At 37.8% G+C, this 17,978-nt stretch overlaps 1 protein-coding gene across 1 annotated transcript in view; it reads left to right on the top strand.

The window, feature by feature from the left end:
* Nucleotides 1-17,978, top strand: part of KMO (kynurenine 3-monooxygenase) — a 55,205-nt gene that overhangs the window by 21,687 nt on the left and 15,540 nt on the right. The window contains 7 exon segments of the mRNA XM_007119503.1: nt 277-374; nt 1,900-1,989; nt 8,141-8,189; nt 11,698-11,785; nt 13,189-13,354; nt 16,606-16,677; nt 17,595-17,716. Of these exon segments, the coding sequence (XP_007119565.1) occupies nt 277-374; nt 1,900-1,989; nt 8,141-8,189; nt 11,698-11,785; nt 13,189-13,354; nt 16,606-16,677; nt 17,595-17,716 (685 nt within the window).

Below are 17,978 nucleotides of genomic sequence, written 5' to 3'. Positions count from 1 at the left end.
AACGGGAGAGACCACAACAGTGAGAGGCCCACGTACCACAAAAAAAAAAAAAAAAAAAAAAAAAAAAAAAAGATGCACTGTTAGATTTCATTAAAAACCTCAACTATCTAAATTTAATTTAATGCAAATATATTACTATCCGTGTTTTCTTTAAAAGAGTTAACAAGGTCTTTTAATTTGGTCCAGATGGCACCAGTTTTTCAGGTGCTCTATGCTCATCCTGTATTAGGATATAAGAAAGTGTGTGTAACATGGGGTTTACTTCCAATATCTTAGATATCCGAGTGAGTAAATTTGCACGCGGAAGAAGCATTAATTTGGCCCTTTCTTATAGAGGACGACAAGCCTTGAAATCCATTGGCCTGGAAGATCAGGTACCTTGTTAATGCATTTTCCTTATAGAAAATAACACCTGCTGTTTTTCAACAACTGCACGGTCTTGATTTCTCCTAGTTCAAAGCACCACTTAATGCCAAAAAAACCTCTGCACGAGAGCTCATTTTACAAAGGTTTTCAAACTTCTAAATTTCACAACAGGGTGAACATTTCGCACTTGAGGCACCTGGGGGGACCAGAGCAGGTTGTGGGGCAGGCAGATACTGTATCAGGTGGGAACTTGATCATCACTTCTGACACTGGGCTATGAACAGTATCGTGAACCTCTGCCTACAGAAGTGTGATCTGAGATGGCATCCAGGGTGAGAGGAGGCAGGTGACCTCCGTTCTTTTGACTACCTAGGTCCATAATCTCTTATCCACAACTCTGTACTCCAGAAGTTCTGGGACTAGAAAGCTTTTTCATCACCCACTCAGCAACAAACTTGACCTGATGTGAGGCTTTTTATAGCCCTTTTTAAAAAATCTCATTTCACGTGAATGTGTTTTACTAAAGAAATATTGTGTTATGGGGCGGTGCCCTAGACTCCTCTGTGTGTCATATAATAACCACATATGCACTACATTGCCTATCTAAAATTTGAAAACTTCTGAATTCTGAAACCAATGAGCTCTCAGTGTTTGGATTGTGTGCCTGTTGCAGATTTTCCTTATATGGATTCAATTTTGCCAAACTTATCACTATCTTGTATCTTGGAAATATGAAGAGAAATAATATATTTTTATTGATAGTACTTTTGCAACAGTGTGTCTTTGAAATGATATATAAGTCAATATAACTGCCATTTGCATTTCCACATTTTTCTTAGGCATGTGTAGGAAAACACTTTGCACTGGATTTCAGGAATCCTGGGATTTACTCCTCATGCATTACTCTGTTTTGTGATCATGAGAAAAATAATCTCTCTGACAATGAACCATTTCTTTGCTTGTAATATTTGATTTAGACCAAATAAACTTGACGTCTATTCTAAAATCTAAAGGTTAAAAAAAACCTAAAAACTAAAATTTGCAGGAACATAGTTTTTTTTTTTTTTTTTTTTTTTTTTTTTTTTTTTTTTTTTTTGTATGCGGGCCTCCCTCCGTTGCGTCCCCCCCCGTGGCCGGGCGCAGGTTTTTTGTGGTATGCGGGCCTCCCTCTGTTGCGTCCTCTCCCGTTGCGGAGCACAGGCTCCGGACGCGCAGGCTCATTGGCCATGGCTCACGGGCCCAGCCGCTCCGCGGCACGTGGGATCCTCCCAGACCGGGGCGCGAACCTGGTTCCCCTGAATCGGCAGGCGGGGCGCGAACCCGGTTTCCCTGCATCGGCAGGCGGATGCGCAACCACTGCGCCACCAGGGAAGCCCAGGAACATAGTTTTTATTGATTTTCTACCATACTGTGTTCTCATGGACCTTTACATTATTTTTTGATTTTTGGAAAATACTTGAATAATCACATTTTAAAATCAATATCTATCTTATCTGCATGAAATTGAAATTGATATTTCTGATTTTATTTCAGATTGTATCCCAAGGTATCCCCATGAGAGCAAGAATGATTCACTCTCTTTCAGGAAAAAAGTCTGCAATTCCCTATGGGACAAAGTCACAGGTAGGTTTACCTGGAGATACTTTTTTTGTAAAATGGTAATAACTTTGTCTAATGTCTGGAACCTGCTACTTGCTTGTTGGCCCTGCCTTTCTTCTCTAACCCTATCTTTGACATTGCTTGCCTGTTTATAATGCAAGAACATATACTAGTTAATTCATATGAGATGCTTAGAAAGGGCCCAGTCCCTAATAACCATTCAATAATGGTTATTATTGTTATTGCCATTAGGCTGTTTTATGCCTCTATGCTTCGCTCATACTGGCCTGGGATGCCCTTTCCCTCCCCTCTCCTTTCAACTAGATAGAGATTACCATGTATTTATTGTTAAGCATACTATGCAAGAACAATGCTATGCAAACTTAAGTTTTATGATGCTATTGCCTCCCCCTAACTGAGTCTCTTGCCCCAAATTATTATTATTCTAGTTATAATAGAATTTATAGAATGAACTGGAAATGCTTTCAGCATTGTATAATTTCTCAAACAGAGGCCAGACGATGATGTAGTGTTTAAGAAAGAAAATCCATTATCCTGCTTTGTGTTTTTCTTCTTATCTTTGAAATAGTAATGTACAGAGTTGGGCAAAGTATTTATTTTTATCTGATTACACTTTATTTCTACGTTTATTTCTTTGAGAGAGAGAATGAATGTACCATAAATCTATCAACCATAGGAAAACCCCAGCTTGCTTTATCCAGCAATGCTTCATTTTGCAGAGCCCAAGTGAGGTTCATATTCTTCTGAGTCTCTGATCCTCTGCAGAGCGTCCATTGCAGGTAGATCAGCACTTCTCAGACTCACCTGGGATCTTGTTAAAATACAGAGTCTTGTTCTGTAGGGCTGGGGTGGAGTCTGAGGTTCTGCAAACCAAATTCACTCAGGTGGTATCCATGCTGCAGGTCCACGGACCACACTTCAGGTAGCAAGAAATAAAGCACATATGCTCACGGGAGTAAGGTCTTTGTGGATCTTGTGCTGATTAAAGAAGCTGAAGCACCTCATACTCATTACGATGGCTACTATCAAAAAATAAGTGTTGGTGAGGATGTGGAGAAATAGGAACCTAGTACCCTGTAGGTGAGAATGTAAATTGGTGCATCTACTTTGGAAAACAGTGTGGTTGTTCCTCAAAAAGTTAAAAATAGAACTACCATATGATTCAGCAATTCCACTTCTGGGTATATATTCAAAAGAACTGAAAGCAGGGTCTGGCAGAGATATTTGAACACCCATGGTCATAGCAGCATTATTCTCAGTAGTCAACAAGTAAAAGCAACCAAAATGTCCATTGATGGATGGATAGATAAAATGTGGTATATACTTATGTGAGATAATAGAAAAAATACATACAGGTCTCTGCACTGGTTCCTGACATAGGGCTCCTAAAACGCTTGTAATCTCCTAAGTGATAAAAACACTAGGAGCATCTTTTGTTCTAATATTTGGTCTTTGGTTCCTTACACAGTTTCTAAATCCCTTGGAATTTCCTGGGTGACAGCAGTGTCTTTCCAGGTAACTCTGGATAGACTCCTGGATGGCGGCTGGTCACCAGAAAGACCAACTCATGATTAGAAGCTTGGAACTTTCAGACCCAACCCCCATTCTCCAGAGAGGGGAGAGGGGCTGGAAATGGAGTTAATTATCTATCATGCCTACATGATAAAGCCTCCATAAAAATCCCAAAAGTATGGGGTCCAGAGAGCTTCCAAGTTCATGAACACATGGAGGTACTGGGAGAGTGGCACACCCAGAGATGGCAAATACATACTTTATCCTGTGCATCTCTTCCACCTAGATGTTCATCTGTATCATTTATCATATTCTTTTACAATAAACTGTAAGTAAATGTTTCCCTGAATTCTGTGAGACACTCTAGCAAATTGATTGAACTTGAAGAGGGGATCATGGGAACTTCTGATTTATAGCTGAATAGTCAGAAGCACAGGTGACAAACTGCATTTGCAATTGACATGTGAAGGAGGGGAATGGTCTTGTGGGGCTGAGCTTTTAACCTATGGAATCTGACGCCATCTCCAAGTTAGTAATGTCAGAATAAACTGTAGGATGCCCAGCTGGAGGTGCAGAGAATTGCTTGGTTTGAGGAAAACTCCCACATGTATGGTGTCAGAAGTGTGGTGAGTGTGGTAATAGTATGAGAGTAAAGGAGAGACACACAGCAGAGGTGTAGGTTTTCTATCCAACATAAAAAGGAATACTATTCAGCCTTCAAAAAGAAGGAAGTTCTGATATTCTACAACATAGATAAACATTGAGTACTTTATACTAAGTTAAATAAGCCAGTCACAAAATGTTAAGTACTATATAATTCTGCTTATGTAAGGTATCTAGAGTAGTTATATTCATAGAAAGAGAAAGTAGAATGGTGGTTGACAGGGCCTGGAGGAAGGGAGGAATGGGGAGCTATTATTTAATGGGGACAGAGTTTCAGGTTTACAAGATGAAGAGTTCTGTGGATGGATGGTTCTGGTAGTAGCACAACAATGTAAATGTATTTAATGCCATCGAACTGTATATTTAAAAATGGTTAAGATGGTAAATTTTGTGTGCGTTTAAAAAGTAATTGAAAAGTAAAACATTCCAACAACTAAGTGGGAATGAGGGGGTAGTGGGGAAGGACTAAAATTTTCTATTTAATGACTTTTTAGAAATAATAACCTGCTTATTTTGGCATTATGAAAACTTAGGTACAGAGTCTTAATGCATGAGCCTGGCAGAGGAAGGAAGGGAAAGAAAGTCCACTGACCATCTATAGTCAGATAAATGTCTTCAGATAATTAATATGTCCTGTTTAATTGGCCCCAAATTGAGCTTGGTGCTATAAGAAAGAAAAGAATTGCCTCTTCTTGATAGGCAAGTAAGATTTACACATGCGAGTCAAGTATAAACTATACTAACTAAATGTATCTTTTCTGTAAGCAATCATTGTCCTCCTGTGCTATGCTAGCCATGCCCTGTGCTAGTTGCTGAGGAACAGGAGAGGAGCTTGCAACCTGGGGAGGACAGATAGTAATCAAGTTCTTGTGAAAAGAACTCACCTGAGCGATGGCAGGAGCACTCAGCTATATGGTTCAGAGAGGGAGGAAAGCTTTCATTTTCAGAGACGAGAAGGTGAGGCTTGAAACAGACATTTTGTTTAAATCTTAAATTGGCAGCGAAATAGCACTGTCCCAATCAAATGACAGTCTATCTATGGAGGGACGTTGGGTGAGACCAAATTTCTAAAAAATGTAAATTTTTAAGTGTCACGTGTGTCCAATGATGAGAAAACTTGCAAATGCACTTTCGAATAACAGAATCTCACAGCGATCGGCAGCTTTAGGTGCATTGACTCCAACCACCTTGGAGAAAGAAACAGGCTGCATGATCACATGAGGTCAGCAGCAAGGGAGAAACAAGACAGGTTTCCTTACAGACAACAGCCAGCGAGCATGGTGTAGGAAACCATACTTCTGACACCATACATGTGGGAGTTTTCCTCAAACCACTCCTCCTTCAGAGGAGTGCTGGTAGTACTGCTTAGTTGCACTATTTCTTTTTTGCTAAAATGAGAGCAACTCATAATAGTCATCCCACCTTTCCCTTGGATTAACATTGTGCTGAGGAGGTCCAATTCAGCATATCCATCCCTTCCCCAGAGATTGAACCAATAAAGTATGAATAGATCAAGGAGGAAGATATGGTTCAAAAATAACAGGGAAGCTAGATGAAAAGAATGACTTGGACCTGAGGCGAAAATTGACTTCCTTACCCTCACAGAGAGAGAAAGAGAGAGAGAGAGAGAGAGACAGAGAGAGAGAGGAGCAGTTTCATCACCAATGACTCCCCAGGAAGGTGAAAGTGTTGGTGGGAGTTCTCATGTCGAGGCCTTCAATACAGAAGGAGGAAATGATCCTTCCCCATCAATCTTGCCATTTCTCAATTATTAACAACTGAGTTAAGGCTAAATTTATAGCTTTGCATCACTGTCTTTATACTGGAGTCGAACATGGGGTCTCCTTATCTTTTAAGAACTACATAAAATTGCTTTGAATTGGTCAATTCCACAGACTGTGGAAGTGCAAAGCCATCCCCATGACCCCAGGATTTCTTCGAATGCTCAGGGAGCCTACCTACTGTCCTATGGACTTCTTGGTGTCCACTCCCTCTCCTCTAGTATTGGCTGTGTACCATGATGGCCACACATGAAACTCACCCTTTTCACCATTTTCCACACAAAAAGCACTCACTCAAAATACACATGAATATGCTGAAGACTTGGGGGTCATGGAAGGTCCATCTTGCACAGGGTGCGGCAAACAATTTATAAATCTCTAGTGTGTACAATTTGACCTCTGAAATCCTTTCTATACCCCCTTCTCTGAGCCTCCCTCCCCCAGCTGTTATTTGTCTGCCCTTTCTCCCTTGCGGTGACTGTCTTATTGGTTCCTCCCATTTCCCTCTCCAGTTGCCAAATATCAAAATACTCTCCAATATACAGAGCAGATCAGAGTTCCCCCAATTCTTCTTGCTAAACTCCTATACCCAAAATACAGAAATGGTGCCCCCTTACTAGAAAACGTTCTCATTTGAAGGCTTTCAGGACTAGAATGTAAACATTTTTCCCTAACATATTTGAAAAAGTCAGCACTGCAACTATTGTCTTACAAATCTCCAAAGGAGATTATCCCACTTCTTTTAGGTTTGGTTACAAGGGCCACTTTATAGCTCTTGACTTGTTTGTTCTTATTCTTACTTATTCTTCACAAGGTAAGCCTTTTAGAATATGTATTGGAGAAGTGAAGCGTGATGTGAGTGACTCTAACTTTTGTTATAATAGGATACTGCCCAAAGATATGCAGTAGATTAGACCGGGACTCTCCCTGGCCTTCCTGCAGGACCAACATGTCTGTTGGTTCCCAGATTATTAGTTCCCAGATTATCTCAACTAAGCCTAATAGGAATCAACTGAAAGGGAAAGAATATTTTCCTCACATTAATAAGCCTTCATAATTTGAATGTTTCCTAATATACTTTGAATAACAAGTGTGGTTTCTATGGAAATGAAATGATTAATAATGTAGAAGACTAGAAAACAACCATGAAGCAGAGAATGAAGACATCCCTGTTAATTTTAATTTATAGCAAAGACACAGGAAGCTCCTCCTCAGTCACTGCTTCTGTAGCATTACCAAGTTATTTTTACACCAAGTACAGATTTAGCTGTTAATTTTAAGCTAATTTTAAGGTGAAGATTAATAAATTACCATATTTGTGTTAAATGTTGCAATGTCCCATAATTTGGAAAATTATATGCTTTAAAATTTTAAAGCAATAGACTTGCCCTGAATTGCAAGACTGCATTATGACTTTCATAAGCTCTAGATAGGCACTTTTGCCTTTGTGAGACCCTTTCTCTGTAAAACAATAAATAGTGAAAATTAGATTGTATGAGTGCATTGATATAAAGATTATATTAATCTTTAATATAATCCAGACTGGATTCATTCTTATGTATACTCATTATATTTATTTTTTCTTCTGATTTTAAAATAAACTAAAATTAAAATATTTTCATGAATCCCTGAAAATATCATGGGCCCTATGCACTGTTCTGACCGTGCCTCATGGACCAGTCGGCCCGATGAAGTCAGAAACAACCAACACATGTCCCAGCTGGGGTCCACCTACTCCTAGCAAACTTCACCCCACCACAACCCCACCACACACACACACAGTCTTTCACACAGAAATGAAGTCTTTCCAAGTAGTTTCTTTGGGAAATAGTACATTTATTCTAGTAATGCTGTCATTTCTGAAGTTTTTTACACAGCTCGATTTGGAGACCTAAGATGAATATATGAGATTTATGTTTGATTGTTAAAACAAAACTATCTTAGTGAAAATAATGTTTTTGCTACCAGAAAAAGGTTTGTTTTTTATAGTATCAAACATAAGTTTAAACGTGAACGTTGTATAACATGTATTTAATTAAAGTGTTTATAGAAAAAAGGTTACTTAGTTAAATGGTTATAAAACTGAGCTTGCAACCTTCTGCTAAATGATTACTATTTCCTATTGCTGAGTGAATAAAATAGAAGCATATTTGTCCATTCTTCAGAAACAAACAGTATCTACTATATTTTTCTTGCAGTATATTCTTTCTATAAGCAGAGAAAATCTAAACAAGGATCTATTGACTGGTAAGTTCAGTGCTTTATTCACCAGTTGTCATTTTCTGTAAAGCACATGAGACTAATGATTGTCAGATGATTTACTGAAATTTGTTTACTATTCCTTTTTTTGGATTATTAAGAGCAAGACTATGTACAATACAAAGTGTTTCTTTAAAAGTAGTGGTGATGCATCTTCCAGCATCTTTTTCACTTTATCAGTGGTCTAAGTAAAAATCATTTGTTCAGCGTGTATTGAATTCCTATTGTTTTCTAGGCACTGGATTGAATGAGTGCTCACTCCTCAGTGAAGAACTCATGGTCTAGTGGAACAAGAGATATACAGATGTAACAATTTTCAAAGAGACAATTAGATTTTCTTATCAGAAAGATGAAAAGCAATAGTGTGAAGGCTGATAGAGGGCTGCAGTTTTTAGAGTATTATGATAATCCTTGTGTGCAAAAACAAGGTCCTGGACTAAAGCTATAGCCAAGTGGTTGGGGGGAGGTGTAGATTCAAGATATTTGTAGGAGACAAAACAGATTCAGGGTTTAGGAGGTTGAGAAAGAGGAAGGTGTATATAAGCCTGAAGATTCTCATGTAACTAAAAAGACCTACCTATTAATTGAAAAGCCCCTGGACTGCAAATTAAATTTGTAGCTTGGATAATCAATCCAATTACATTCCATGTAGCCCTTTATCATAGTTTTTTTCTTCTTCAGCATTTGTACTAAACAGATTCATTCCATGCAAAGCATGCCATTAGTATTTCTACTTTCTTTTAAATCAATCAATCCCTCAATGCGTTCCAGCAGCCTTGGATTTTTGGAGAGCAGAGGTTCCAATGATTTATCTGTGTTTCTCCTCAGTCCCCTACCCGGGGTGAGTTTGCAACATATCTGTTGAATTGAATTCAACTGGGAGGAGGAGTGATGGGGAAGGTCACTCTAGTTGATTCACCAGGTACTTAAGAAATGGGGCTTAGTATTCTTCTTATTTCCATTTCTTTACTTGTAGTTGTAAGACTGACTTTTGGATGCGTAGATAGGTGGGGGTGGGCTAGGTTGCTTGATATATTCATGTTGATCTTAAGAGAAGAAACTACAAAACAGCTTTTTGAAAAAGTAGCATAGTGGACCTAAGATAATCTCTTAAGGGTATCCTATGAATTTATTGATAAAAATAATAGAAAATATTCACTGATGCACCAGGCACTATGTTAACTGCTTTATATTGCATCAATTTGTATAACCCTCCAAACAACTCTGTGAAGTGGGAATTATTTTTACCACAGTTTTAGAGATGGTAAAGGAGGCTTGGAGAGCTCCACAGAGCAGCAGATTACACTGTTAATAAGTAGTAGAATCTGGATTTGAACTTGAGTCTGTCTATTCCAAAGTCCATGCTTTTAACTATTACAGTCACTGCCTCCAGTATTATACATAATATATGAAACACCTGCTAATAATAAGGAGATTCAATCTTGCATGCTCCCCTGTTTTTCATTAGGGATGCACTGCACAGCATGCAATTTCATAAATGACATAAATATGTTGATAAATAGAATGCTGAATCTCTTGACTCCTAAAGTTTGTTTGACATATAAAGTTCTTTTACACAGCTCTTATTCCTTTACATGGCATCAGATGTGTGAGCCACCCATGCCACAGATAAATGCTCATTCCTTCTAATAGAAGAGCCTCACCTCTGAAAGTACTGTAACTAAATCATTTCCCTGAATCAGGTTTTCATGTAGGATTGTTTCATAGTTTACTATTTGGTGGGCTGTTAATAATTGTTAAGTAAAACAAACAGAAAAAGTATATGTGGTCAAGTAAATTTGATAAACCCTGCATCAACTTAGCTTTAAAAGTCTTTTCTTACAGTACTTCTCAGGGCCTTTATTCTACTAGTTTGCAGTGTGGATTTTCTAGAGCAATGCTGTCTAAGATGTGACCACAAATGCCAGCCACATGTATAATTTAAAACTTTATATTAACCACATTAGAAAACCTAAAAAGAAATAGGTGAAATTAATTTTAATAGTATATTTAACCTAATATATCCAAAATATTATCATTTCAATGTGCAATCAATGTAAGAAAGCTACTCATGAGACATTTTGTTCTTTTTATTTTTGGTACTAAGTTGTCAAAACCCAGTGGGTGCATCACATCTCCATTCAGACCAGCCGCATTTCAAGCACTCTAGAGCCATATATATCTGGGGACCAGGACAGCACAGCCAGGAGGGTCAGAGTATGAGCATTTCTCTAATGACTGACCAAGGAACAATTATTTGGGGGAGCATATCACAGGACTAGTGCTCCATGGAAAATTCTTTGGGATTAAATTTCATCTAATTTGAAAATAAAATAAAATTTAATTTACAAGGAGGTTGATTCCACAAACACATTTTGTGTTTGTATTGATAAAAGACACCCATAGTGGTTCAAGTAAACTCTGACTTCTCCAAGTTATTTGTCAAAAGGTTTCTTAAACATAGATCAGTCTTTGGCTTATCTCAGATTGCAATATTCTAAAGCTTCCAATCCCATATCCAAGAATCTTAAAGTCTTCAGACCCCAAATCAAACTCAAGCAAAGCAGAACAAAAAAAAGACAAAACCTGAGATGAAAAGGATAGATAAGCACAGTTAGGAATATTGAATTGGAAGTCAGACCTCTGGATTATTTTTCCTAATTTTTTTACTTTGTATGATCTCAGGCATCTTGTCTTTCCCTCCAGGATCTTGGTTATTCCATTTATAAGATGAAGAGTTTTGAAATAAATCATCTCTGAGGTCTATTCCAGCTCTAAAACCTGTATTCTGATTTGTAGCTTTAGGAACAATAAATAACCACTAATTATAGATCTCCTGCCCATGAGAATTAATAGGAACAAAAATAAGTTTACTACTATGATAAGAACATAATTAATAATTCAGAAAATGAAATACACTATAGATTGTTAGCAGGCAAAGAAAGGACTAAAATAATTTGATTCTACTTATTAAGTCTCAAATCTTCTTACTCATTTTCCCCTAACTGTTGCAGTGTTTGATTACAAAAGGAATTAGTATCAATAATCTATATTTATGACAAATTGAGTCAGAAGTCTAGAGGACTTGCTAAAAAGAAATATGAAGTCAGACATAGTATGAAAAAGGAAGTTTGACTGAATATTTCCAATCACAAATTAAGCCTTAAATTGGGGAAAACTTTTAAAATATGTGATGACAGCTTCTTTCCTAGGGTGCCAACAATTACAGTGATATAAGAATTTGCATAATGGAATTAGATTTTTTTTTTTTTGAGATGAGGATAGTTGATTTTTATTTATCTCTTTTGCTACCAAATTATCCTGGAACATTTCCCAAATAGTTGTCAAATTACCTTTTAACTAACTCATTTTTACATTGGTAAGAATAAGTATCTCTATCACACTGTTCTCAGAAAATGATTAGTATTTCAATTTGATTAAGCGAAATAAGAATTGGAATTTCATTTCTATTAGTTGTCTTTCTTTGTTTCCTCAGCTGTTGAGAAATATCCCAATGCAAGGGTGCACTTTGGCCACAGGCTGTTGAAATGTAATCCTGAGGAAGGAATGATCACAGTGCTTGGGTAATCACCAGTTAGCCTTTTGGATTCAGAGGTGAAGGGTTGACGTGGAGAACTATACCTGTAAACTTTGTTCTCTGGCTCTTTTGAAAGAATTAAATGATTACTAACAGGGTAATTCAAATAGTTTCTAGAATCAAGTAATTTTATATTGAAAATAGGTGTTAGATGCCTGCTGTGATTCTTCCTGATTCTCCCGCTCTCTCATCTTCTTATAGTATTTGACACTAGTAACCATACTCTGCTTCAAACACTCTCCTCCCTTGAAACAGATGACCCTCCGCTGCCCTGTTTCTCCTCCCCTCTTTCTGAATACTATTTGTCTGCCTCCCCTTGGCCGACTCCATTTCCTCTAGAGTTCTAAGCCTCACATCCCACTCGTGGGATATGTCATGGATTCACAGTTCATTCAACAACTACTTGTAAGTTCACATTTCTATTATTAACATCTGCAGGCCAGGTCTTTATCTTCATTCTCAATCCTTATTTCAATCTTAATCAATATTAATTTCCCATTAAACACCTTCACAACTACTTGCCATAATCTCAAACACATCTAAAACCTTGATCATCTATTTGTCACCAAGCATCTCCCATTCCTGACTTCCCTAGTACTATTACCCAAATAATTAAAATCATCCTTGATGTAGCCCTTTCCTTATTTTCTCCCACTAGACCTATGAACATTCACCAATCAGTCATACTTTCTGTTTGCCTCAGAGCCTATGTCTTCCTTCTTCCTGAGCACCACCAACCTTGGGCTCTCATCCCCACACATGCAAGCTACTACAGTCACCTTGTCCCCATTTCTTTCCCGTCTGCACTCTGGCTTCACTGCAATGTTTCCACTCCTAAGTAAGTTATCTGAAATTACCACTCTTTATACACCATCTCCCCAATGGAAAAAAAAATTGTTTTCTCTCATTTGCCAGAATAATGTATCTAAACCTTTTGTCTTAACATTCAAAATTCTCTTCTCCTCCCTTCCCAATTGTATTCTTTTCTTAAATTCATCTTCTGATCCCCTCTGTTCAAGACAAATGTGTTGCTCCTAGAAGATTCTAGTCACATCCCTGTGCTTGTTCATACATTCCCTCCATTTGAAACACTTTGCTTTCTTTTCAAGGTTCTCTTCCTTCATGCAGGGAACTCAACTCTTAGTCATGCTTCTGTGGCCTAGCATGTCTTTATTAATCAGTATGGTTGTGTGTTATCCTCATTTTCATAAGCAAACTCATGACTGGGACAATTGTTATCTTCATTTTATAGCTATCCACTCAAAGCTCTAAATCAGATAGGTAAAAGTGAGTAGTGGCCCCATTAAGTCACTACTTTTTATATCCAATAGAGGTACTTCATCATTTTCACCACTAGACTTTTTTTTTGTGATATATTTTATTTTTCAGACATGAGAAAGTTCCCAAAGATATCACCTGTGACCTTATTGTAGGATGTGATGGAGCCTATTCCACTGTCAGAACTCACCTCATGAAGAAACCCCGCTTTGATTACAGTCAACAATACATTCCTCATGGGTTCATGGAATTGACTATTCCACCTAAGAATGGGGATGTAAGTTCTTTCCCTTTCTTTTCTTCTTTCTACAACTCTCCTCCTCCCCCTGCCCCATATTAGTATAGAAGCATATTCTAGTGCAGTTGTTCTCATAGCATATCCTGATCCATGCCACAAGTATTTTGTAATTAATAATAAATTGGATGTACAGGTATCCCTTTAATAATATCACTCTCACTCCCTTACCTTTTGATATGTTTTCTTGAATGGGGAAGAAAGGAGAGGAATTACAACTACCTTATTGGAAACACACAGGGAATTTGTCTTGCACAATAATATCATGTTTCTATTATCTCTTGGGAGAAAAAAATTGGGTTGGGAATCAACTATGTATACTGACAATCCAGAGTTCTTATACTCATGATTAAATGAAAAAGTTATTAAATAAAGCGAACAGCAAGTTGTTGCAAAGAGATTTGCATTGCATGTTTCTCATTCCCTGCTTCCCATGTTAAACCATATGTGGCTAGAGGGAAATATGTAGTATGTATATTGTGTATTGTCATAAGCAAATAAGTGTAGGAATTTAATAAGGAAAATGAAAACACCAACAGAAGCAATGAGGATCTTGGCTTATCAGTAATGAAAAGTAAACAGCATTAGTTAAATACTTGATTTGCATATAAAACATACATTTCTAAGGTACTGATTTAATCTATACTATTTGAAATTCAGATGTCTATAAAATAGTTTGTCAGTTTGGGATTGTGGTATTATATACCACTTATATACTAAACTATCAGCCAGTCAAATCCATATTTTAACATTTCGTTGTCTTTCTATTTCTTCCTCCTGGTTAAAAATGGATTTACTAATTCTCAATGATATTTTATGGTCTTCAGGTGGGTCATATCCTAATGGCCCAGGATCTGATAATTCTGGATTATAGGATTCTGTTGAAAAATTGTCCCCAGTTTGAGTGGGATCATGCCTACTAATGTAGATTTAAGATAGCCATTTATTTACAAGGTGTTCCTATTTAATAGTAATGAATGGTGGTTTATAGAAAGTTTTTACTCTTTTAAGAAATGCTGTTTTGACATAGTAATGTGACCAGACATGGGAATATTTTGACATGGCCCCAAAACAATTCTATGAAACTTTCTCTCCATTTCTTTCTTTCTTCCTTTCTTTTCTTTTTCCTTTTCTTCCTTCCTTTTTTCTTTTTCTAGTGTAGCAGACATTTTCACTCCATCTCTGACAGGTGGAGTTTGGGTGAGTGACAGATTTGGGGGAATATTAGGGGAGTGCTTTTGGGAATTATGTGGGAGCTCATCTTAAAGCTGTTTTTGCACAGCAAGCAAGCTGTCTTGCTTAGACTTTATGTGTGGAGGGACTTGTAGTAAGAAGACCCATGGGAATTATGATGAACCTGACCTTGGGACCGCTGTTGAATAAGGATATCTATTGAGAGCGTGACTTGGAATAAAGAACCTGAAAATGTAAAGAGTTGTTTTCTAGGGTCATGAAATATGTATGAATATCAAAATATTTTGGTATCATATTTGCTTTATCAACACCATGTAGAAGAGGTGAAAAGATAGCAAGAGGGAAGCAAGGAGGCTCACCTCATCCAGGCTGGTGTCCTATTACCAGTAAGGCGCCGTGCTCATTTGTGCCTCCTCCACGCTGCTCAGCGTGTCACCCTTACCAGCAGCCACTGTCCTTCACCGCTATCTAATCTACCAATCCCTTGTTTCAGCCATCCCAGCCCCACAATCCTCTTACCTGACCAGCTTTTATTTCCTAAACTTCTACCTAGGCACCAAATCATTTTGTCTCTCTACCACTTGAGTTGTTAAAGAGAAGTTTTTGGGAGCTTTTCACATGTATATATCTTGCCTATTCAACTGCTTTGTGAGATCTTTGGTGTCAAAGTGTTATTCACTTATTCATCTCTTTGTCTGTGTATTGGGCTTTCTTTGGGGCTCTGAGGATAAAAAAGCCGGGAAGAAGCAGTTTCATCTCCTAAGACACAAATAACTATAAAAAAGTGTGGGGGTCTTCCCTGGTGGCGCAGTGGTTGCGCGTCCGCCTGCCGATGCAGGGGGGCCGGGTTCGCGCCCCGGTCTGGGAGGATCCCACGTGCCGCGGAGAGGCTGGGCCCGTGGGCCGTGGCCGCTGGGCCTGCGCGTCCGGAGCCTGTGCTCCGCAGCGGGAGAGGCCGCAGCAGGGGGAGGCCCGCACACCACACAAAAATAAATAAATAAATAAAAAGTGTGGGAAGCAGCCGCACAAGGAGATCAGCTAGGTGGTTTGTGGCCACCTAGAGAGGTGGGATAGGGAGGGTGGGAGGGAGGGAGACGCAAGAGGGAAGAGATATGGGAACATATGTATATGTATAACTGATTCACTTTGTTGTAAAGCAGAAACTAGCACACCATTGTAAAGCAATTATACTCCAATAAAGATGTTAAAAAAAAAGTGTGAAAATGTTAGCTAGGAGACTAAGATGTACTTTCTGTCATCTTTTTACTACATAAGACATATACATGGTAGGTGCTCTCTAAACATTTATAGAAAATCATACAAACTTAAAATAGTTGGGAAACTGATTGCATATTCTTATGTATGTAATACCCCTGGGAACCTCAGTGGTTTGGGTCACTTGGGTCTTTGGATCAATTCATGTGCCCAAGCCATACATACCTACTCAGGCAGCTATTGCCCTGTAGTGGCTTTGCTAAAGAGGGAGCATTTCTCTCTATTATTTATGTTGTAGTAAACAAGCAATAAGAGGCTTGTTTGTAAAATTTTGTTTTGTCCATGAAATTTAAACTTAGGACCTTTCTGTTTATACAAATACGTACCCAAATAAGGTAAAAAATAAAGTAGAAAAATATTACACATATATATATACACATCCACACATACACAGCTTATGTGTGTATATAATATATATTTTATATATGTATGTATACATATTTGTGTATGTGTATATATGTGCGTGTGTCCATGGAAATAGAGGAGAGAAAGAAAATGAATATCTTATAGCATGTTCTCAAATCTTGAATTATACATGGTATCAAAAACTCACCTAAGCCTGAGTTTATAAAGACAGAACACAAAGTCTTTTGTAAGAAAAATTCCGCTTTACGTAGCAATGGATGTGCACATCACCATGCATATGACACTGATTTAAATTGCTGTGGAAACAATTATAACATAAACAGAATCATCGTGTTTAATTTGTTAATGCAGATGTGCTACATTAATACGCTAATTATATATACCTTTTTTCCCTGCAGTTTGCCATGGAACCTAATTATCTACATATTTGGCCTAGAGATACCTTTATGATGATTGCACTTCCTAACATGGTAGTGTAAAATTTCTTATCAACTGTCATTTTGCATATATAATTAATTTTTTTCTTTACTTACTTTTATACTCTGTATGCATGAATGTCATCAACTTCATCATTATTTAGTCTATTATTTACTGATTATATCTGAAACTTTGGGGATACTGAGGAAGAACCTGAAGGAATCCAAATTATTTACTTTGGAAAGGATATTTAACATATATGAATGACTAATGGGGGTTTATGTGTGGTGGTACCTGACTGCCACCTCCCCCAAGACAGCACAGGAAGAAATGGTCCCCAAATAAAGCCAAAGAGATTTAGGTTATATATTAGGAAGTATTTTTCATCCTTTAATATCTGTAGGACAACATTGGAATATACATTATCTCAAAAGAGCATGGCTGTTCTTTCATTAGAAAGAGAGGCTTTTTTGCTATATTAATATGTACATATATATAGTTATTATTATCTATATCATCTATATAGATAACACAGACAGATATACCTATTGATATTTCTCTGGTTGGTCTTTTACTTTCTTTTTTTTTTCTTCACTTATTAACAGTCCTAGGGTCCAATGCCTTAATATCTTAACGTCTTAAATGGAACAACAATAAAAAAAAAAAGAGAAATCAAATCCAACCAACCTATTAATAATCTAAGAAGTGTAATGTTTGCTTGGGGAAAATATCTGGAGTTTACAGTATAAAATTCTCCTGATAACCAAGAATCTGGGGAGCACCTTGGGACTTGATGGAGCTTTTCCTTGGGAGTGAGGGAAGAAAGAGAGGGTGCCTTTCCTGTCTGCTTGGACATTCTTCCCAGAGGCCCCTGAGACACAGCAAGCGGTCTGTGATTGAGGGATCTGCCTTAGTGCCAGCATTGCCTGGTCCCCTCATCTCTCTCACATTGTTCCTCTTCTTCTCACAGAACAAATCTTTCACGTGTACTTTGTTCATGCCCTTTGAAGAGTTTGAAAAACTGCTAACTAGTAGTGATGTGCTGAATTTCTTCCAGAAGTACTTTCCGGATTCTATCCCTCTAATTGGAAAGTAAGTCTCAAGATGTGCAATTGTGCCTTTTGCCCCACTGGTTTGAGTTCTTCAAAGTTCAAATAGAGGCTAATGCACTTATTTCCATTTTTGTTAAACATGACCAATCATGCAGTGACCTGGACAGGAAGCCTAGATTACAGCAGAAGTCCAAGAGGATCTTGTACTGTGAACAGGAATTCTGAAAAAATCCAGGCCAGGCCAGTTTCCCTGGGAAAGACAAGTCACCAATGTCCCTGGACCTTCTATGTACCCTGAGCAG

The sequence above is a fragment of the Physeter macrocephalus genome, chromosome 4, assembly GCF_002837175.3.
Source record: "Physeter macrocephalus isolate SW-GA chromosome 4, ASM283717v5, whole genome shotgun sequence".
NCBI classification, from domain to species: domain Eukaryota; kingdom Metazoa; phylum Chordata; class Mammalia; order Artiodactyla; family Physeteridae; genus Physeter; species Physeter macrocephalus.
The sequence above is the reverse complement of the archived record's forward strand: the minus strand, read 5'-3'. Positions and strand labels throughout refer to the sequence as shown.